The 24,284-nt window shown below is 34.1% G+C and overlaps 1 protein-coding gene across 1 annotated transcript in view; it reads right to left on the reverse strand.

Moving 5' to 3' along the window:
- Nucleotides 1-590: 590 nt before the first annotated feature.
- Nucleotides 591-24,284, reverse strand: part of LOC129264825 (xanthine dehydrogenase/oxidase-like) — a 34,859-nt gene continuing 11,165 nt past the window's right edge. Inside the window, exons 8-33 of the mRNA XM_054902773.2 lie at nt 24,030-24,110; nt 23,482-23,623; nt 22,341-22,508; nt 21,473-21,549; nt 20,922-21,021; nt 20,416-20,522; nt 19,891-20,075; nt 19,145-19,310; nt 18,397-18,489; nt 17,730-17,847; nt 17,434-17,485; nt 16,384-16,510; nt 15,848-15,967; nt 14,962-15,183; nt 14,407-14,540; nt 13,677-13,851; nt 11,912-12,103; nt 11,111-11,256; nt 10,782-10,863; nt 9,857-10,081; nt 8,804-8,878; nt 8,214-8,266; nt 7,676-7,856; nt 6,670-6,858; nt 4,069-4,233; nt 591-3,590 (exon numbers count right to left, since the gene is read on the reverse strand). Coding sequence (XP_054758748.2) covers nt 3,540-3,590; nt 4,069-4,233; nt 6,670-6,858; nt 7,676-7,856; nt 8,214-8,266; nt 8,804-8,878; nt 9,857-10,081; nt 10,782-10,863; nt 11,111-11,256; nt 11,912-12,103; nt 13,677-13,851; nt 14,407-14,540; nt 14,962-15,183; nt 15,848-15,967; nt 16,384-16,510; nt 17,434-17,485; nt 17,730-17,847; nt 18,397-18,489; nt 19,145-19,310; nt 19,891-20,075; nt 20,416-20,522; nt 20,922-21,021; nt 21,473-21,549; nt 22,341-22,508; nt 23,482-23,623; nt 24,030-24,110 — 3,426 coding nt within the window. The 3' untranslated portion in view covers nt 591-3,539. The remainder of the gene's footprint in view (nt 3,591-4,068; nt 4,234-6,669; nt 6,859-7,675; nt 7,857-8,213; nt 8,267-8,803; nt 8,879-9,856; nt 10,082-10,781; nt 10,864-11,110; nt 11,257-11,911; nt 12,104-13,676; nt 13,852-14,406; nt 14,541-14,961; nt 15,184-15,847; nt 15,968-16,383; nt 16,511-17,433; nt 17,486-17,729; nt 17,848-18,396; nt 18,490-19,144; nt 19,311-19,890; nt 20,076-20,415; nt 20,523-20,921; nt 21,022-21,472; nt 21,550-22,340; nt 22,509-23,481; nt 23,624-24,029; nt 24,111-24,284) is intronic.

Genomic DNA, 24,284 nt, shown 5'->3' on the forward strand with positions numbered 1-24,284 from the left:
TAGTTTGAACAAGTATCAATTCATTAGGGCCATCTGCACCATCCCGAGTTTTCAAATTAGCGCGCTATTTCTGATCCGGCAAATTATCCCGATCTGAACAATCTCGAGATTATTTGTAATGGAGATACAATTACCGCGCTAGTTCGTAGGATTAATCTCGAGATTGCAATCCAAAGCGCGCTATTTTACGAATTATCGCGCTAATTTGCAGGTGCAGACGCACTCGGGATTATTTATTCACAGCGTCAAACAAACCCTGGCTTCATGATCAAATGGAATAGTACGCAATAGCTTGAATCACTAACTCCTACTGCCAGTGTATTGTGTGATAACCCGAGCTTAATTTCAATTTTGTGCAGTACAAAATGAAGCTATTTCGCAATCCTATATGAACAAATGGAATATTGCAAATAACCTGAAACAATGTGTAATGACAAGTCCTTACTAGGCCAATTAATTATGGAATTCATTGGCCACATGTGGGAGTTAAATAAGTAGTGTTTTAGGTTACTGACCAACATTGCGCAATATTACATTATTGCATATTATTGAAAACACCTTCAAAGACTAAACATATACTTGTTTGTTTTCATTAGTATAGCTTTATTGCATTTATACAGGTTCAATGTATGTTGTACACAATACATGTACACTCGATACTATCACCATAATGTAATATGAAAACACTACAGTCTTTATGTAAATGTAAAATGATGCGTGGGCACTTAGTCTCTTCCATAATACATATATCCAAAATTGTCACAATCAGGTTATAACTTTAAGTACTTGTAGGTTTAAAATTCAAGTACCGTTTTAGTAATCAATAGTTACCGGTACTCTTGAAAAAAAGTCAGATACACAATGTCATCACTTAGTGTCCCCATCGTTTACACAATTCTACATATAAACCAAGTTGCTGATTCTTTCATGTACATACAATAAACGTGTTGATTTGCAACATACCAAATAAAGAAAATCTGTGAAATTATTGTCATGAATTTAAAAGAAAGGGCATTAATCTGATGATGTAGCATTCAATAAATACAAAATTTCTATAATATGTATGCATTTGTAGGATAAATCATTTATATACACAAGTACAGTATACATATTCTTGAACTTTGAACAACATTCATTGCATGTTTCCTTAAAAATGTTTGTGCACAAGAGCAACAATCAAATCTCGATTCATGATTGAGTATGCTCTTGACAACTCTGGACTGTAAATAATACTTGTTGGTCTGCTTTAGTCTACTCTGGAAAAAAGGGGGAGGGGAAGAATTTTCTAAAGCTCTTCTCCACCTTGGGTTTCTACTATACAATCTATTTCAGGTGTTATTACAGCAGTATTAGTCTAAAATGGTCTATACTGTCATCTGTTCTTACTTGATGGACATGAACGGACTGCTGCTGAAGATGAGAGCACCTGAAATATGAGCAGTGTAATCATACCATGTAATATCTGATTTTCACATAAAACGTTGATTAACAAGCCTTCAGGTTATAACATGGGCATCTAGATTTTTGAAGAAAAAAGGGCAAGTCAAGATAAAATTCTGAGTTCTATATCTTCCACAAAAAATAAAACCTGCAAACCATATAAATGAAATGCATATATATATATATGTATACGAAATTACTTTCCAATGATATCAATATTATAAATGATTTGATTGGTCTGTAAAATATTCAAATCAAGTTCATACACTTTTCAAGTATTGGCAAAATTAGATTTCAAATTAATCTACACAAGGAAACTGAAACAGTTTTAACATAAGCAAATTAAGATTTAAAAAGATCAATATAGTTTTCAAACACCTATATTGACTCAGAGTTTCAATCTTCTAAAATACGTCCTAAGGATATCACAATAATAACACTTTTTAGTGGTTCAAACTATAACTAAACTTTAATGTCATACATATTCAAGTTTAAAACAGAATCAAAATTTAAAACTCAGCAAAAGTTTTCATAATGTGTAAGTATGATGATTGACAATAAATCTGATTACCACTGTGTCTTCAAACATGGACCTACAGGTCCATGCTTCAAATGAGTATTATATACTTAAAAGACTAAAAAATGGTACAATACTGGAGTTTGTCATGCAGTGATGTAGAAAGATGATTTGTGCTAACTTGGAATTTGTGCTGACATAATTTGATTTGTCTGCAGTTACTGGCACCTTGCAACATAAAAATTTTGTTTGCCTGAGAAGCAACCTTTTTAAAGGATGCCTTATGACTTTGTACACATTATTGCTGCTGAGTTTTGTTGCTCGATGTTTGAATGATTCTTTCGTGTAAACATTTGAACCAATAACTAAATACAACGCCCTGACCAATGGAGAGAATATCCACATTCTGATAATGCACTTTACCCCATTTTTATACAGAAGGGGTTATTCTCGTTTGAGCCACATACATATTAAAAGCATTTAATGCTGGTTGAAGTACACTCATATAAAAAATCAATTTGACTATGAGCATCACTGAAAAATCACATTAAATATAAGAAAGTTCTTCTTGTAAGAATATATTAATCCTCCTCCCGACCTTTCAATTGCTGATTATTGACATGATTGGGTACATATACTGTCTACAGAAAATGAATAAATACATGAGACTCTAATATCATAGTTCCATAATTTCAATCTAAATCAAGAAGGATGATCATTGTTTTTATTTCAGAAATACAGACACTTCAGAAGATTAGAAGATTTTTATATTACATAAATTTTACATTTTGACATGATTTTAAGTCTTTGGTCTTACCAGTATATCCTGATTTTTTAATGCCAAAAATACATGATGGAAATAAATAATAATATATTATTATTGATATAATAGCACCTTATAACTTCAATGGCAATGAAAAAGGTGAGGTACATGTTCCTTTCCCCAATTAAGAATGCATGAATCAACGAGGAGTTCGCATTTCTTTCTGTTTAAAAACATAACAAAAAGTTAACTTAAGTTAACTATAAAACAGTTGAACCTAAAAAAAATAACCTAATCCTAAAACAAAACAGAAATCTATATGCATATATACATGTACATGATGTAACAAAGTCACCAATAAAATGAGTTTTGGGCTTAACATAATTGAATCATAATGTAAGTGAATAACAAGTAAAAACATTTGGACTTTAGAGTCACACATAAATTTCTAGTTTTATGTCTTCATATGACACATTAGGCAGATCATACAGGACATGCAATAATTGGAAGGGGGTTGCCACACCTAACAATGTGTGACAGGTCTTGTAGTCAATGAGATCATACAATAATTTCTATAATACACTCGTCAATCACATCTTGTGCAACTCAAATCATTTATGAAACAGACCTATGGAATAATAATTATTATGGAAATAATGATGGATCTAGAAACAAAGATGTAATGCATCTTAATTTTCCACAGCTAATAGAAAGGTTAAGTCGCTAAAAAAAAACCATACAGACATAAAAGTTATTTTCCTGAGGGAATCAAAAAAATAAGTACAAATGGAAAAATCTTGCTCCATAGTCAAAATCTATCTAGGGTCTGACAAAGAAAGGTGTGTATGTCCCTGGCTCTGCTTCTGGAAACTGAAAAGAAAAGAACAAGGTGAAATATTAATGAAGGGACAAAAGGAGAGAGGGTCTCTGTATTTAGAATTGCCTGGATAAAAAGGGGGAGGCCTCAAAAACTATATTAAGTGTTTTGCTTTTTTGTTTTCATAATGATTTTCAAAAATATGTCACAGAATTTGAAAAATTACTTTTTTTCATAAATGCTTATTTGTAAGGGTAGCTTATCAATTTCTAGTATAGTCAATATGAGCTTTTCCAGACTAAGATTGCTCAATCTAGAAATAAGTTATACTCAGAGAGTTGAGCTTCAACATAGCACCTTTTTAAACAATTCATAGCCAGACAAGCGAAAATTCAATGAAAATTTATGTTACGATACAAACCTGATTCCCAAGGAAAAAATGCTACACTTTTTCTTTCAATTCAAGATCTGGCACTGAAAATATTTGTAAGAATTCAATGAAGAATTGTTTTCACTAAATACCACCCTCACCAATTTTGTAAACTGGTCAACACAGGCTAATCTAATCCGTTCTGCTACTGCTGGACTGTTAAGGGTGAAGTTTCCAAGGCCTTCATCAGATCTTGCTGCCAAGATGGCGTCCTTGATGGCAAAAAAGACGGACGAACCAAGGAATAGAGGAGGCTCACCGACGGCCTGATTGAGAGAAAAGAGACATTTTAAAGAATTATTATTTCATCATCATCATTGACATCGACATCATCATCAACACCATCCTCATCATTATCGTCATCATTGTCATAATGATCATCGTCATCATCATTTATCCTCATCCTCCTCATCATCATCAAAATGGAAAAAAGGAGAGTGGATATACACACTGAAAAAAATTTCAATGGAGACCCTAAATTATTATTATTATTATTTATTCGGCAAATAATATTCAAAAATACATTTCAATGTAAACAATATAAAATAAGAAATATCAACCAGTGAAACGCCAGGGACAGAAAAAGTTAACTTAAGGACGTTCCACAGTTAAAGTGAAATCCATGTCATTTTCACCAAACTTTGCACATAGATACTTTAGAACCTTAATATTCGAAATATGCAAAATATAACATAGGTCCATGTGCTTGATTTTCTGCTATAGAGCTTTAAAGTTCACCCAAATTGATGTTCTTAAGAATTGCGCATTCAAAAGAATTTGGCATTTTTAGACCACCCAAGATTACTACAATGAGTTTAAATCAACAAAGTACAAGTGCTGGACAGGGAGCCGCGGTACTTCGAGAGAGGTGTGAAAGAGGCCATCTACATCCGGGCGTTCAGACCTTCTCTCAACAGAGACGGGGGGCGATACAAGCTTCCGAATGTCTACGACCCGATCATCGATCATTACGTCACTAAGGTCAAATCGGGTCACATCGCTGACGAAGGTTGCAGTTAGCAGCCGAAAATTTCGAGGTAACTCTTCGTTATTTTCTGTTTTTTGTGTTGTGAACCAAAGTTCAACAAAATCGTTATCTTTTACCAACACAGATGAACTTTCATAATCGAGTTTAAACCTCTATTACTCAGTCAAAATACATGAAAAAGTCATCAAATTTCGCAAGAGAGTTAATGATTGTATCATTAGAATGGAGAATCTATTCATAGTGCTATTTGTTTGCAATTTTAAGTTTAACAGCACTGTCAGTTCTTAAAAATGGCGTAAAATATAACAAAATCTAAATCTAAAATATGTAACATTTCAGTAACAAACTACAAACGTACAATAAATGCTGCACTTTATTCAAAATCCATGTCATTTTCACCAAAATTTGCAGAGTTGTAGAGGAAGGTGTACCTAAGAGGATCAAACATTAAAAAATAGGGGTTCATGTGCTTGTTTTTAAACTATCAGCATTTTTATTAGAGCAAATGTGCTTTTTAAAACACCAAAAATGTGCCGAGTGCTTAGTATCTATGTGAAGAAAAAATCAAAACCACTCTACCATTTATTCAAACTCGGGGTAATTTTCGTGATTCTTGGCAGCACTGCAGAGTAAAGTATTTTGAAATTGTAGAGAATATATTTTTGAACGGTCCATGGAATAATTCATTTTTTTAGCTTCATGAAATAACGCATCGGATCTGCAGTTAAAGTGCAGAAGATGAGAAAAATCAGCTCATACCCGCAGCTAATTAATCACCTGTTCATCCATTGTGACGTCAGCGCGCAGAGTGTAAACTATGCGCAGATCATAATGCGCACAAACATAACTGTGGAACGTCCTTAATTACTGTGGCATGAAGCCTCCTGTCCCAATTCCAATGGTTGATTTACAATATATATTAATAACTAAACAATAATAAAATACTCATAATTATAAAGGGGTGTAGCATGTGATTAATAAAATATATAAATAAATTTAGTTACTTGTAATTGAAAATGATTGGAAATTACGGGGAAAGAGAATTAAGAAAGCTGAATGAAGGTGACAAAAAGAAAGGAAAGGAGAGAGTGGGAGAGAGAGAGAGAGAGAGGGGGGTGGGAAAGGAAAAGAAAAAGTGACACAGGCAAAGGAATTGTGAACGCACCCAAAATGGTACAATAATACTAAAAATAAAACTTAACTTCTAAGGAATTTCTAAGGGATTAAACACTACTTAACAACTCGCTTAAATCGGGCGCTGGCGGAGGTAACGCCCAAGCGCTACAAGCCATTACTACAGGAAAACTTTCTTATCAACATAAAAGATGTTCTGTTCAGAACCAAAGGTAAGTAGTGGTGTAGGGGGCTACCATGTTTGCAGAGTATACACTTTCTCTTACCTCCCACTTACAACATACAGCAAAGAAGTTTCATCGTTTGTTACATATGGTTATGTTGTACATGTAAAGGCAAGAGAGTGAAGATTGTGCAAACATTGTGTGAAAAATGCTGAGAGTGGTCGCAGATTTAAAGAAAAAAAAAAAGCTGAAAATAAGCCCAAATTGCACAAGCTCCTTCACTTTTGTACACAGGAAATTCACAAAAAAACTGAAATTAGATTTAATGCTGAACTCTTACATCCCTGTATTCAAGATTCTGAGGACTGAAGTTATCACATAAAGATATTTTCTCAAAAGCGGATTGTCAAACTTACCTTTGAAGAGCAGATGGTGTTGTGATTTGCAGCATTCTTCAGGAGTGACACATTGAACTCTGGAGGAACATCACCAAACCCTGGTATCTTATAGAAACCTGGTCCCCTGGTAAGCAGGTGACCCTTAGGACTCCATCGATGGTCTTCAAGGGTGAACAAACCATACCCCTGGGTGAAGGCGCCTTCAATCTAAGGTAATGAAGAGAAAGAAAAACATATTGGATGATTTCAAATGCAGTCTTGACGTTGGAGTTATTGTTAATGTAAGTATTGGTACTGAGAGTCTGGGGTTGTCAAAGTTGACCTCAACACCTAATGTGGCTTTCAAATAGTGATACCAATTACATTAGTTAATATTCATTGGAAACGATTGACATCAATCCAAGTACCAGCTTCCTTTCATGTTTAGCAATGAACCAGAAGAGAGACATTGTGTTATTCAAATTGCATATTGATATTTTGTGTTGAGAGCCTAAATCAGGTTGCAGAGAATTTTCCTGGTATTTCATCACAATTTTCCGCACATTTTTTCAGAGACTGCTACACCATTTAAAAAAAAATCAGATTTGTACATTGAAGAGCTTTTCTCTTCCGATAAAAAATGCTTATCAAATTTGGCACAAAAATTATTCCCTTGTTTGTAAAACACTTTATGACAAATCACATTAGATACTAAACACCAAGATAATTCCATCCCGGCATCAGACTCGCTTAAAGTTCTGTGATGAAGCATATTGAGTGAGCTCACATTGATGGTGTTGGTATTGAGTGTGAATCAGGTTACCGGTTACAAACCTAGCTCCAAGACCAAACATGGCTTTACAAAACGGTTTACAATAATTAACCATATCATCCCTAAACCGGACACATGAGATAATCCCAAGGAGGGAGTTGATGATCAATATTATGGATGTTACATTTATTTCTCAAATGTGGAAAAAATGGATTTTCCTACAGGAATTTGTAAATTTACAGAGTAAATTCAGAAACATCAATCACTGCATACCTGACCGATATCAATGGCGGGATTGATGCTGTTTCCGACATCCATGACGATGTCAGTCCTGAGTGTGGTATGATCTCCAGTCAGGCAGTCGATCTCCACCTCGGACACACCCACGCCCCAAGAGAAGTAATGAAATAACTTGCCCTCGTTCTTCTCCCAGTCGTACGTAAGATCGGGAGTCCTTATAAGGAGAAATCAGAGAATGGTTTGTAACAAGACACAGAAAGACAAAGGGCAATTTACAGTATGTGATCTTTACTTTTTAACAATTCATATGAAGACAGACATATTCAGCAAGAGAACAGAGACATACCGGTATATATAAAAATCTTCAAAGTTTTAAATGACTGCAAGTGATTCATCTGGTAAATAAATACTATTAATAGAAAAGCACCAAATGAGATTGACAATATCAAAATATTTATTTCAAAAAAATCGCAAGAAATTAACATAATCTACATAAAAAAAATTAACAAAAAATTGTAGTATATTTTCACTATTTATGACTAGATGATTAAAAAGATAAGTGTATTCTTACTTGTAGAAACCTGTAGTTGAGAGACTCACTCTGTCCCTGTATGCCGCATCAACCTGTAGCAACAAAAAGAACCACTGCATTATTTCATGAAAATTAATTTGACAAAAACAAAATACACAATAGACAAGGGAGACTCCCTACTGGATAATGCTTATTGTGTCCAATACAAAAACACAAACTGTTTCTGTTGTATTAATGTTTTCAATATTAACAGCTTTTTCATTCAACATAGATAATTATTTCGATGCAAAGTCCAAAAATGTGCAATTATGCAGCTAAGCAAGAATTTTAGATACAACAGTTTACTTTCTGTAAAAACTGTAATCACCCATAACTAAATTATTGCCTTTTTCTATAACACGGTTTAATACTTTTGAAAACAATTTAAAAAAAGAAGATGGCTTATATCCATTTGCAATGAAGGATGCATGAAGGAACTATATTCTGATATTTCTTTAAATTCTGTTTCACTCGAAAGAAGCCTGACCCCTGCCCCCCAAAAAAAAATTATAATAAATAAATAGATAGATAGATTGAATGAATAAATAAATAAATATAGAAACATAAAAGAATATATTAACACAACTTACCCAATCATCCCAATTTCCTTTAGGACTAGCATGCATGTAAGGCTCTAACCTCTGCTTGAGTGTCTGACAAGCAGCCTAAGGTATAAACAATGAGAGAAAAAAAAAGAATATGTGAGCTTATTCTGTCACCAAAAAGGGTATGATTAGCAAATGTAAGGCAGAAAATATTGTGTTGCTATGTATATACACAACTGGAAACTAAAGAGCTCAGAGTAGTAATAGAGTGATAGAAACAGACTATAAACACCGTCAAACTATGACAGTTTCAAACAAAAAAGGAGGAAATTTGATTCCTAATCACATTCAATAGGCTTTCCCGAAGACCTTTTTAATTTGTGAAGAAACATTCAAATTGTGAATTTAGAAGAGAACTTGAACAATTATATTTTTGCTCTTGGATTTTACATTTGTTCATGAAGTTGAGGATTATTGAAATACAGCATCAAAATCAAGACTTATCTTTAATAGCTACTGGTTAAATCAGAGGTAAAGAATCACCTAGAGGATTGAGGATGCACTTTGTCAGATCTTTTGATTTTGAGCATGTACACATAAAACATCAGAAAAAAAACTTTGAACTTAATTTTCACCATTCCCAGTGATGCCCATGTGTCATACCTGAATACAATGAACTTAATTATTACACTCTCTAAATTAGCACTGCAATGATTACAGTAACTTATCAATCATTATCCAGAATTCAAATGAGATATTTTTTATTCAATTTTCTATTATTATCCATTCATTTTTCTATGATGATTCATTTTTGGTTCATGTATATGAAAGATTTTTCATTTTTGTAAAAAAAATGAAATTACACTCTCTAAACTGTCATTGCAGTAAAAAAATGATAGTCAAATTAATCATTATTTAAAAATGCAAATTGGTAATTTATAAAAATCAAATCTTGCAAGTAGGATTCCTTGTGTATACCAATGATCCTTTTGCATTTTAACTATATAAAAAGAACATAGGAACAACTCGCAAATTTAAGGAGTGCAAGTCAATTTTTTTTTAAACTTTAGAAAAGTTCAGCAACTCCAATAGATATACCTCAATGGCCTTGCCGTTGAGATCCGAGCCAGTGCTGGCAGCAGTGGGTGATGTGTTTGGTACTTTACTGGTGTTAGTCTCTGACAGGTGAATTTTACTCTCTGGTATTCCTAGAGTTCTTGAAGCAACCTGTATCATCTTTGTATGAAGCCCCTGTCCCATCTCAATACCACCGTGGGTTACCAGGACTGAACCGTCTGTGTAGATGTGCACAAGGGCACCAGCCTACCACACAAATATTGCCAATAATATCATTTTTATTGTTATTAATACAAATATGTACTGATGCACAAACAACACATAAGGGGCCTGTTGCATAAAAGAAAACTCTGGCATATTTTTTTTCAGAATATTTTCGATATTTTAAGAGTCAATGGCATAATTTTGTTTGCCAGAATTTTTATGGTAAACGTTTTATGCAACTGGCTCAAGGTGCTCATAAAACTCTTGTAAGCATGTCTGGGCCCTGTAGCAAAAACACAATGTGATATAACTCATTTAGTTGCATCATAAATACACCTAACAAAAAAACAAGGCAAAAGCGATTTTGTGTCTCGCCTACTTATGAAAATAACCAGAAATATCATAATTTGCGAGGGCACCCAACGGAATTGTATCGAGACTTCATTGTGCAATGACTGGGATGGAATAACACTTGTCATAAGAGTCTTGCATGTAAACTTTAATGTTGACCTCAAAATAAACTTTGACCATACCATGTGACCTCCCAACACAATAGCATGCAGGTCCCCTAAGTACATCTACCATCCAAGTTTGGTTGAAAAGTGATTTACGGTTGCAGGTGGGCGAGACAAAAAACAATCTAACGGGCATGTCCAGTCAAGCAAGTAAATATCTTTCATTGACATATTAAAAGGGAATGTAATTTAGATCACAACATCAAGAATAGTCCTACATTACTAACCTGGTTCAAGAAACGAGCGGTGAATGATAAACCAAACTTGGTAGGTGTAACGGCAAGACCTCGCTTCTTCCATCTGTTCTCACTGGCAAATATAAAGAAAATATCAAATATATGAGTATACATATGCTAAAATCATTTGATATTTTAAAAAGAATTTGTTTTTTTTACATTGTAAGAATATATTAAGTTGACAAATAAGGCAGACATTATAAAAGAAGAATAATGAACTAAATGAGTGAAAAGATGGAAAGCGCTTCCACAGTAGAAATCTATTTTTTCTAGAGAAATAGACCTTCTGACCACCACATATCCATTTCTTGTGTCATTACCTGTTAAAGATATCCACATTCTTTCTCCTGGTGTGATAGTTGCTCTTCTCAAGGCACTGTTCCCAGCATCGTCTTAGGTGACATCCATTCAACACCTGACTACATGGAGTCACATCACCCTCAGAATAGAAATTCAACTCTCTCACCTGACAAGAAAATAACCAGTTACAAACCAATCATTAACACACAAGAATTCAGTATTCATTCACCAATGGAAATCATGTTAGAGTGACCTCACGTGTCAAAGATCTTTCTTCAGTAAGGATTAATTTTCATTTACCTCCAGAGCAAGCCAACTTGCAAAGTTGAAACAACAATTCTGATTGGTTACTGGTCAGTCTTATTCACAAAGTGTGCAAGTAAAAAAGACTATGATTGGTCTTTGTGATCGGTCATTGCAAGTTTTGTGACTGATCAATTTTTGTGTCATAGAGCCAAGATTTTTCTAGGAAATGCTTGAAAAACTAATAATGGCAAGAATAAGAAGTCAAACTATATTGACTATTCAATTCTTCCCTTTATGACAATGTACATCAGTAATATATGTGTGGACTATGTACACTGAGCTGCTTTCTATGTAAATACTAAATCTTCATTCATGATGTAAAAATTGAATAAAATAAGTACGACTTCAGCTTGAAATTTTTTTTTCACTGTTATTACTGTCTTTCAAAATCTAATATAATGATTCTTAACAAAATGTATGTACATGTATTACATCAATATGACAAACAAAATAATGAATCTTCACTGAAAATATCAGGAATCATCATGTTATTAAACTCATTGATACTATATTACCTTGTCTTGTGAAAGCCCTAACTTGATTGCAATGTCCGTCATGAAGGATTCACAGATGATCATTGCCTGAGGCCCTCCAAAGCCTCTGAATGCAGTGTTGGATGGAAGATTTGTGCGGCAGAGACGGCCATAGACTCGCGAGACGGGGAAGCGGTAGACATTATCAATATGCGTCACTGCTCGTTCCAGTACCTGTAGGTTCAAAGAATGAAATAAGGTATGAAGAACATTCCAGTCGTCATCAGGGTCCCATTGCGTACAAACTTACTAATATGATAACTTTCCCATTTTTTGGTAACTGCCATTGAAATCTTAAATTTGATTTGCTGTGGAGCCCTGTTACCATCGTACTTACCATTCATGGCTAAGTTATCATATCATAAGAAGCAATGGGGGTATAGGATTCTCACAGGCATGACATCATTGGTGTCTGTATAGATCTATGTTGGGTAATCATTTAGGAACTCGTAGTGAGTGAGTTTCCTAGCCACACAGGCATGGCCATGGAAACCTTCGGTGTAAAATCTTCATTGGTTAAAAATGTTTCATTAAAAAAATCAAACTTTGGTAACATTTCAGCATTGCTATATTCCTGAAAATGTAATCATTGTACGGTTCATAGAATCATTTATCCGTGCACTTCAAAATACCTTATGCATTAAATATAAATACATTGTCAAAATGTACTAATCACAAGGGAGAAAGAGGCCCTGGGGGGGGGGGGTAATATCCAGAGCCTCTTGGAATAAAACATCTTATTCTCACAATCCTATAGTACAGTTGACTCAAGCCACACAGTTTTGAGAACTTACTCATGTGAATATTTACAGTTGTACAACGCCTACTTAGCTTGTTGTACGCGAGCAAATGGGAGGCTGAATGTCAAACATTCGTACCGTTGCACACACGACGTACCATCCAAAATGTACCGTCCAAATTGTACCGTTGCACGGCTTTAGGAGGTGACGTCACAATACGATTCAATTCATTGCGCTCAGTAAAAATGCAGGCTAAATGCGCAATGCTGCCCGAGGTGTTCGCTTGTGGGATTTTGCTTTTCGCTTTCCATATTTTTGCTACCTTTTCATAGATTACTGCAGGAAAAACTCTTTGTTTTTTCATAAATTCGCTAAACTCCGAGGCGTTGTACAACACAAATAGCGAATATTCTTATTCGTGTAATGGTGCGAGATTTCGCATTCGGTGAAAGAAAGAAACACTCTATTCAACTCGGCTTACGCCTCGTTGAATAGAGCATCTTTCTTTCACCTCATGCGAAATCTCGCACCATCGCACTCATGCCTATTCGCTATTTGTATACTGGTGCATGATGGAAGCATGGTGGTCACAACAGCTTGCTCTAGCCTTTGACAAAGGTGATTAAATCTCCCTTCCCATGACAGAAGGAAGCAACTCTGATTTTTTTTTCTTCCAAATTGACCTTTTTCTTGATTTGTGACATTTTCTCTATGCTCTACATTATGCTAAAGGAATAGCCCCCAATTTCTGAAATACTGTATAGACATTTCAAAAGGAAGTAACTCTATATTTCCATATAAAATGGCAAATTTTCATCATTTACAAAGAATCTCATTCCACAGATTCGCTTTCTTTTGTCAGTGGACAGCAGAAATAAACCAAATGCATCTTCCCCTACATCAAGGATGTGAGAATAATACTGGAAAAAAACAGTCTGAAAAAAAAATAAAAAAATATATATATATATATATATATATATATATAAAAATCCCTTGAGAATACTTACTGCAGCAGAGAGGTCATAACTGTATCCAGCATTGCCATACAAGTCAATGTCCAATGCAGTGAGTTTTCCCTCGTTGGTGAAACCGACCTTGTAACGACCTAGGAAGGGATTCCTACCCCCTGTGGATATCATATCCTCATCTCTGTCCAACATGTATCTCACTGGTCGATTCAGTCTACAATAAAAAGCATGATGAAAGTAAAAATTAACCTGAATAGGTGTGTAGCAAGAAAGTTTTATTTCCCAAAAGATAAATTTGCAACTGATACATCAGAATCATCTATACAAAATTATACTTATGCTGTAAGGAGCAGACCAGTATTCCAAATTTATAATCAATTCCAAAACTTGTAATCTTTTAAGTGACCCTTCAATGAAATACAACAACTAGCAAAGGTCGCAGTATCTTCGCCTCAATCAGTTGTATAGCAACTGGTAATCTACAAGGGGTATCAGAACCCGGGAAAGCTCAATACGGTGTTAACAATGTGGGAAATAGTTGAAGTTTCATTTGTAATTCTAAGATAAACTTTACAAAGATTACATTATTTTTGCAATACCCTAAAATAGTGTGTATGCCATTCCTTCTAGGGCTGTCATGAAAAACATAAGAAAAGGGATAGCCAGTCAGGAGGAGGGTTAGGCATTGATACCTTTTTTTTTTAAAGTGCCCCCATTAATCTCAGAGCCAACTGTGGGGAGGGCAAAAAATAGAAAATGGCAGTCTTACTTGTTGGCAGCCAGAGCACATATTGCAGCCAGCATCGAGCTTCTACTTTCCTTTCCTCCGAACCCACCTCCAATACGCTTGGTACGACAGACGATACGATTGAATGGAACACCTAGAGCTATGGATGTGATTTTCTGTAATAAAAAAACAAACAAAAGTGTGATCTTTGTATGTTCAGGAGGATTCTCATCAATCTGAATTCAACAAGAGTACTTTGACAAGCAACATTAAATCTGATTCAGTCAAATCAATTTCATGGTAAAGACATCCAATATCCTCACTAAAAAAAAAAAAAAAATATAGTTCATAAATTAATTCCAGATACTATTACAGGTTCAAAACAATTACTTTGAAAAAAAGTATAAATTTTATATTCAAACAAATTTTATAATATAATTTGCCTGATTGAATATTTTGATAGCAAAAAAGACAATTTTATTGCAATAAACTATATACCCGTGATATGAATAGTAAGAACTAATTCTGTAGCAGTGAGCGATGTATTCCATGAATAAATGGAAAACAAACAGTCACATTAAATATCACTAAACTAACCTGAGCTTCTGTGGGATGTTGTGTTGATACAAATATCTCAATCTCCCCATCCTCCCCTTTAGGAATAGCAAAGGCACACTGCGTCTCAAGGTAGAAATGCTCTTGACCTCCGACCTTCATCTCACCCTCGATCACATGATCAGACTTCTCTAGGGCCTCCTCAACATCACCATTCTTGAAGCCTTTGGTGACGGGGAAGAATGATTGCCTGGCGATGGCATCCTGTAAGAAGAAATCAAAATAAGTATTTACTGAAGAGACGCAAAAGACAGTTTAGTGTACAATCTAGTATTGGCTCTTCATCAGAACAGGGGCAATTTATTCAAAATAAAAGAAATTCACTATTCAGTTGCACTTATTGTAGTTACTAAGGCAAATACCATGGTAACAATGCTCAATCTGAAATAACTACATGTATAAGGAGATCAGGGAAGTAATATTGAATGTTAAAGTTCTATTTGGAATAATATAATAAAAAAGTTATATGAAACAGGACCCTATAAATTCTTGCTAGTGTGAATAAAACACAAGTTATAATTTGATACAGTGTTGTTTTTTTTGTTAAGGCAGAGCTTTATCACCATTTCATATATTAAATAATACCATCCTCTGAAAATAATAATTGTATAAAAGTATTTGCATTTTGGACACATTTTCAATTTCATACAGTTTGTCAGCCACCATAGAGCATGCCTGGCTATGACCAATGCAATAATTGCTTTCAATTTGATTGGTCAACAAGCATTGGATGAAAGGCATGAGCATAAAATTTTCTTTTCCAGCAGCTACATGTCCAATTGACATGTACACTAAAAATTTTGCAAAGTGTGTCAGTGGTTTTTCTCTGAACACGCCTTTGGTGTATAAACAGAAATCTAGGACTCACCTCGATAGTAATGATAGATTCCAACTCCTCGTATTCTATCTGTACTAATCTTGCACCCCTCTGTGCCAAGGCCTGTGTCTCTGCAATGATAGCTCCTATTGGCTGTCCTACATGGTGAACCTTAAAATAAAACAATCATATAATTAGTAAGAGCATATTGATGATCTCGTGTGTAAAATCATACAGTCACTGCTAACTATTTGAGCGGAGGGCCTACTGGTAACTTTTCGAAATTTGAATGAATAATAAACTTGTTGAGTATTTGCACTTGTGGCATGCAATCATTTAAGCCAGATTAAAAATCAAGGAAATGTAAGTTTCAAAATCAAACATTTACCAAGATGTCTATGACTAAAATGCACCATTCTTGGAATGGTTTAGTGGTTCTTTGTGTACAGTTCTGCATTCTATGAGGGAAATACATCTTGCATTCCCAGTCAATTATGTATGTGTCCATAGGTTGATGCACATGATAATCAACCCATGTAAATATGCACTCCTAAATAAGATTTTTTTACAGATTTTTTTCAGCTCACCTCTGTTGTTGCTAATAGTTCTTCATCATGGAAGACAGACCCAACATGATTACTCCCTATCACATCCTTATAACTCAGAAAATCATGCACGCCCTCTAGTGACAACGCCTTGGATGGATCAATAGATCTGGTTTATGTGAGGAAAAAAAAGTGGATTCATATTAGCTGGCAAGATTTCATTTCATTCAATGTTTCTGCAACTTTTCAAATACAAAATAAAAAATAATATACATAGTACATAACAAAATATCTAACAATAAAAAATACAAATAAGGTTGTATTTTGTTTAACATAACTGCGTGGAAACCCCAGAAAACAATTACAAATTACATGTAATTATATCATCTTAATGTAAGAGTGCCAGTGCAGAATGGAGGGGAAGTAGGGTGCTGAAGAGGGAGTAATTTAGGACATCTTTTTTCTGAGTGAGTAGCTTTTATTTGATAGCCCAGTAGCTTGAAACTTGTTGTTTAAGATTCATGGCTAATATGAACATTACTGGTATAACAGAAACTGCTGACAGAACTTTATCATCAACAAATGCAAGATAAGTAAGTCATTAACCTATCATCACTTCACAGCTATTTCATTCTACAATATTCAAATGATTGCTATATCTTTACATACATGCAACAAGAAGTGAAGTTTTAAAGTTAACTTCTTGTTGCATGTGCATGTATGTGATCCACTTGAATGAGATTATATGGTCCCGTTGTGCATTATCTCTTATAGATATAATGCACAATTGTAACGTGTAATCTCATAGAAAGACTGACTATCCACTACATCTCCTCAGCATAATATGAGAACTGCTCTTATGTATGACATATACTTCACATTATAAAAAATTAAAGTGAAATTATGTGAAAGACCTTACAGGACCCAGTTGTATGAAACTTAGTACTATAACTTTGCCCTGACTACCAACTTTCATGGAAATCTTGATTTTTGATTGGCTGTTGATCCCCTTTTCCATGGTAGAGCCATTGATGACAAAGATATATTAATTTTAACTTTTGTAAAATGGGATCCTGAACAATGATTACTCACATGATTTTTGCATGTGCTTTCTGACTCATCACAAAGGCCAAATACAGCTCACCTGAAACAAATAAAGCAAAGTTATGTTGAAAAATAACAATCAAGTTAGAAGAATGAAGAGAACATAAAGGGTAAATTACATTAATCACACAACAGGATGCGCTTGGGGTGCATTACCCAATACTTGACTTGACTTTTCACAAAGAACATGAGATATTTTGACAAAAGATGGTGCAAAAGGATTACTTAATTGTTTGATCGATTGAAGTAAGCCACTTTTTGCAATACTTTTTTTTCTTTCTCACCTGCTATGCTAGGCATATCATCAATATAGACTGCTTCACCAGTGGTCTGTTTGTAAGCTGATTTATGGACAAGTGGACGACCAACAGGATCTTGACTGGGTTGTCCCGGGGCAACCTCCTGTCAAGTAAACAGTAATGTACATGGCAGCATATTTCATATTTGGCAAATGTGATTGAAAATGATTAAGAAACAAGGTTTTTTTTTCTTCTTTTTAAAATGAATAAATATAAAGGGTCAAGCGATTCAATATTAACTCTCAACACTCAGCACTTATATCTTAGAGCTATATCAATTTTTTAAAACAAAGAGCCAGAGCCACATCTTTCATGCAGGAATCCTGCAAGTGGCTGTTCATCACTAATCCTCACATTTCATCATTAACAATAGAGAATGTGGAATGTCACTGTGAAAGACGCATGAATACCGCTTTTTATAAGTGGTATCCTGCTTAAAGACAAACCACCGCCTAATAGTAAGGTGCCTAAAACTTACAAGAGTCATATCTTAATATTTCACAGAAGTGATGAATCATACAGACTAAGAGGATGCAACAATTATGAAATAAGTTACTGCAGTGTCTATTAATACTGTCAGATCATGCTATACTTCAAATGAATCAAGTCAATCAAATTAGACACAAGTTCTTGATTGAAAGCAGTATCATACCTGATAGAACTGAGTAGCATTGACAGCTTGCTGGTGGTGAACTGAAGTAGCTGATTTAAAGTTGGATGGAATGCATTCACTGGCGACTGATTGCTATACAAATAAATGAAAGGAAATCTTTACAATTTACATTCTCAATAAGCATATACAAATTTTATAATGTGAAATAATATTCTGCATTTTGCATGCTGCCATGAATTTGGATCAGGGCCCATTAACACAAAACTTAGCATTTGATTGTAGGTCTAAAAACATTTATATATTACTTTCAAAAACTGTATGATTAATCACTAAACTTTGTGTTACTGGGCCCTGGAAACATTTGCCATGTTGCTCAATTCTGGCTTTTCCTATTTAAACCCAACTGTATAAAAAATGAGGGCAATGTTCTTCATGTGAAGCAAACAGAAAGCAATGAGTTCATGCAATATTCAACTCAAGCTAAGTCAACATTAGGATATTAAATACCAGTACTCTTGGTACAGAGCTGCTAACCTGAACAAAAACATTTCAGTATTTTAAAAGCTGAAAATCACAATCTTAGTAAGGAAATCAGTATATTCAAAGAAATATCATAGGACAACACATAAAACTGAAACTTAAGAAATCAGTAATTTGCATAAAACCATCATTATTCTTCTAATTTTGCACTACTAAATACTTAATATCAGTACTAATTGGCAGTTCTATTATTATTGTAAAAAAACATTTTCCTGTACACCTCTAAAGTTCCAATAAAAGTACACACCTGATTGGTTGAAATCTGATCTAATACCATGAGATAAAACTTGAAGAAGAAGCTGATGGTCAGTGATTTCCTGTAAGACTCCATTCCCCCTGGAGCACCGGCAGGAAGGGGTAGATCTTCAGCAAGGCATGAAAAGGTAGCATCAAGCATAGATTCATCCCACTTCCTACAATGAAGAAGATGAATATTGATTTACTCTATGCAATACAATCTCTTCTTGTATTAATGCACCCTTGTGCTCATTACATGTTTGATTATTCATCTAGATCGTTCCTTACCTGAATTGCTAATTGGCACAATCCCAATCTGCCTGATTTTTTTTTACTCATCCCATATGATCCGATTTCATCCGCAACCGATTTAATAATCTATAAATCAATATGTTCATATTGTGACCATTTGTCCAACATCTACTTTAGATACACACATTTTGTATTGTTCAACCACAACCAAAAGCTATCCATGATTTTTGCCAGCATGCAGAGTTTTAATATGATGCATGTTAGTCTTGTAAACCAATGCATCATAGACTTGGTCCACTACCAACATTGCAACTTTCTTATCATTGCTGCATTATGTATCATTGCTGTATTATGATTATCCCGACATAATTCACAGAGTTTGTTCAAATGAATTTGTGATCAAACTGAGAATTCTATCTTTCTGCCAATCATGGCTCATCCTAAATATGAAACCCTTTAGCATTGATAATAATGATCTATTCATAATAAACTACCGGTACTCACTTTCCCATTAGTTTCTGCATTGTCTTCAGAGCTAGTACAGTTGTAGCAGCCATTCCTCCGTATGCTAGACTCACATCTTGGATTATGTTAGTTCCTTCTTCAAACACAACTCTCATACCAGCATTCACAATAGCAATGTCATCCTCACGGCGGGGTGATTGCTTGTAAGCAAAGAAGTATTCATTCTATAGGCAAACAAGGAGGGAGAAGTGACATAAGAATCCAAGTTATTTTTTCATCTTTTCATCATTATCTTCAGAAGCAGCAAGATCATCATTATCACCATCAATACAAATACCAACACACCATCCCTCTTGAACTTCACTATTGTTTCCTTTATCATGAACATTATTATCATCATTATTCCTCATCTTGAGCACCACCAATTCCAATCCTATTTCATTGTTACCTTTGCAATCATTATAGATATCACCATCTGCTTTATCTATGTTGATATCACCATCATCATCACCACCACCACCATCATCATCATCACTGTGACTACCATGAAGACTGATTTATTACCTGTTTTGTAAATGGGATGGTTATCGACTTAAGCACTTCATCAGGTTTGATGATGTTTCTCCTATATCCAGTAAAGAAGTTTTCATCCATAACAACATGTCTTGAACCTGGCAAAAAGAAATTCCGATTATTCTATGACTGAAAGAACACAATAAATATGTTCACTTGACTTTGTCATAGTGATCAATCAGTTTCCTCTAATAACCCAATTACATTTTGTTTATCTATGTCTTGCATAATTAATAAAGAACAGATACTAAAAGAACTAAAATCTTGAATGATCATTTACAGAATTTTGAAATTTAAACAGAACGATTCACTCCGTTGCTTAACTACAGCTAGCCTTCCACCTTACATCATCATTATAAACAATTATCTACTTGAACACAAGACATCATAGATATCACAGTAATGACATCGAATCTATTTATTGTAAATCAAGCCTTTCATACCATTATCACACACATTGGAGACAACAGGAAAAGATATGATATCACCATGCTTACCTTCAGATTGTGATACCAATTCCAGGGTACACCTAGCAGCCATGAATATAGGGTTTAAGTCTGAGATAGGACTACCAGTCACAATGTTGCCCCCTACAGCCTGTGATGACAATTTGTTGGATAAATACAGAATGTAAATACAGCATGTCACAGACCAAGGTTCAAATAGAAGTCTATTTTACACAACTGTGAACCAATACTAATACAACTTTGGCTCATTATCATTTCTAATACTAAATAAACTATATATCACTGAAAAATATGAGAAAGGATGGTTTCCAAGATAAAAAAAAAATTAAGTACATAAAACATCAATGAGAAAAATGGAATCATTAAAAAAAAATAGAAATTAAGATTGTTATATCATAATAGCTATTATGGGATAGCCTTGTGATACATTTTATTTTGAATATTCTGGGCATTTTTTTTTTTTGTGATTCAGATTTGGTAATGAAAATAGAACATATCACTACAAAGAGAAGGTTTTTTTTTTATTGATATTCAAATGGCATTGCATGGAAATAACCAATTTGAAACAACTCAATACTCACAGCCACATTTCTTATCTGTGGACCAGCAAACCACCTCAACATTTCAACAATAGCTTCAAATATTCTGTTCGTGTGACCTAAGAAAGGAAAATAAAAATGTTGATAATATTGGCTTTCAATTTTGAAACAAAAACTGAACCTGATTTCTTAATCTATTAAATATCTAATCATGTATTTTTTTTTTCAAACTCAAGAATATCATTCCATAGCATCATATGTATGTTCATGATATATATTATCAAACATGATATGTCACACTGTCAAAAACAGTGTAAGAGCCAAAACAATGAAAAAATATATATAAATGCTAGAAGATGCATCTTCTTGATTACAGAACTGCAAACTCAATCTTTCATTGTCATTTACACTAAACGGAAAGTTGAGAAGGGAAACTAAATATGAGTCAAGAGTTTCATAACTCATTACCCATAAGTATCTTGCATTTCTATAGGAGTTATACATTTATGAATTCTATGAATGTTCAAGAGATTTGTAAAATTATACTAACTGGTCTGTAAACTTTTAGAAACACTTCTTGAGAATGACAACAATTCAATTCAAAATGGTTTATTCAGGTACAAACAAATTGGTGGACACACATTTGATCATTAAGAGATATAACATGAACTTGCAATAAATTGAAAGCCAAATAAAGTTCCAAAATGCAATACTAGTCTTGCAAGAAATTGCAAATTCACATTTGATTCATTATTCCACAAAGGACAAATGATTTCCAATCGTCGAAATTCATCTACCAACTGAAAATTTGCAATCAAGTGCAACAACTTTCTTGCAACAAATATTTTTCCTATGTTCTTTAAATTTTGGAAACATACATATTACCTTACTACTGTGCATTTAAACTTACCAGGGTGGTCCTTGATATAGTCTTTAAAGAATTCATCCATGCATGTTAAACTAACCGATGACCCTATGACTACACCATCAGCACTGACCTCTATCTTAGTCAGGTCAGGGATTTGGGTGACAGATACCAAGGCCGGGTAAAGCTGATTCTTGAATTTTACTTCTACACCTGTAAATAAAAAAAGACATGAAGAATTATAGGGCTGAGCTTGATTTATTATGAATAAACAATATTCTACCTCTAGATGTAACCGAAAGGAAAAGGCGCTATACCTAATGACCTTTAGATTGGATTGAATTGGATATTACTTCCAAGCAACTAAATGATTGATAGTCTCTTTTTTCAGAACTATTTTTCTCTTTGTAAATCTCTTTGTAATGCGAGGTGAGCTAACCAAAATAAGGTATGGAGGAATTCAAAATACATATATAATTATATTACATTGAAGTATTTAAAATTAAAAAAAACTCTCCTCCCCATAATTTAGCACTTGACTGCATAACTCAAGGCTGGAACCTTTCTGATTGACAAACCTCCGTGAAATATTACTCACATTCATCATACAGCTATATGGTCGAGTAGCACAATCTTCATTTCTACAATAACAATACAGCCATATGGACTCTGTGTGGTTTTCAAACCAATTTCATTTATAACCCACATAGCACAATGAATTTTATTAGATTTTATCTGCATTGTATTTATATGCGCCAATAAGGTAATTTAAATGTAAATGCAGAAATAAATCTGTAAAATTGTAATCTGTGAAGAATGTCGCTTTGATGGAATACTCGGCTCTACAATGCTAATTTTTTTCAATGTTTTTTTTAATAGACTTACACAACCCTGACCTCTCTTTATAGATTGATATGAATTGATCTATATTCTTAATACAACAGGATTCATTCTTAATAACCATCCTCAGGAATCAAGAATGCAGAAACTTAGAAATTGACATTTTAAAACAGTATAGTCCTTTGGCTAACAGTACAAAATAATGAATATACTGTATTATATCAAACATTGAATTTCTTTTGATAAGCTCGTTACAGAAAATGAGTAATGACTTTATTTCATAAATGACAATACCGATTGATAACATAAAAAAGGAAATCATGAACTGAAAAGACTTAAACATTACCAATTTCTGAATTTCCACCGATGAGCTTGGAATGAGGATATTTGACCTTGAGATCAAGAAGTTCATCAAAGGTCACAGGCTGGAACCATGTGACACGCTCCCCTCGGAAACACACTGTCTGTGCAGGTTCATTTGCACTAAGCTGTTCAAATTGAAAGAGAAATTGATTAAAAAACATCAGTATGATTATTTTTTGCAATAAATGAAAACTGTGAAGGTGGGTATGGATTAGTTAGAATCTTATCAGGCAGAGTACCACATATTAAGAATGTCAATTTCATCAAAATATTCTATCCAAATATTTCTTTTCCTGGTTAACAGAACAGCCTTACTCCCTGTGGATCGCAAAGAGCTAATGGGAGACAAATGTAAATAGCTCTCATAAAAACAAGGCCTAACAGCTATAATTCATAAAAAGATAATCATTCAACCGCTGCTACTTGTACGACGTATCTTAATTTGATCAAAATTAATGTCACTATTTATTACATAGAGATAAAATGTACAATAGGATATATGAGTATAATCTATCATTTATCAAATCTTACCAATAGATCTGGTGGGAAGATGAGGTCTTGAGAAGGATCATACTTTGAGAAGTCTTTTGGGTCAAACAAAAGTCCTGACACCTACGTTGAAAAAAAAAACGGCAAAAAAACACATATAATGGAATGTAGAATATTAGATATTATATCCCTTACTTAGGATTGTTGTATTGAGAGTGTACACAAGGAGAAAAAGAATAGTTTTACTACGAAAAACGTTTGCCGTGAAATAGTTCATTTTCCTTGCTGACGTCACGC

The sequence above is a fragment of the Lytechinus pictus genome, chromosome 7 (genome assembly GCF_037042905.1).
Source record: "Lytechinus pictus isolate F3 Inbred chromosome 7, Lp3.0, whole genome shotgun sequence".
In the NCBI taxonomy this organism is placed as follows: Eukaryota; Metazoa; Echinodermata; class Echinoidea; order Temnopleuroida; family Toxopneustidae; genus Lytechinus; species Lytechinus pictus.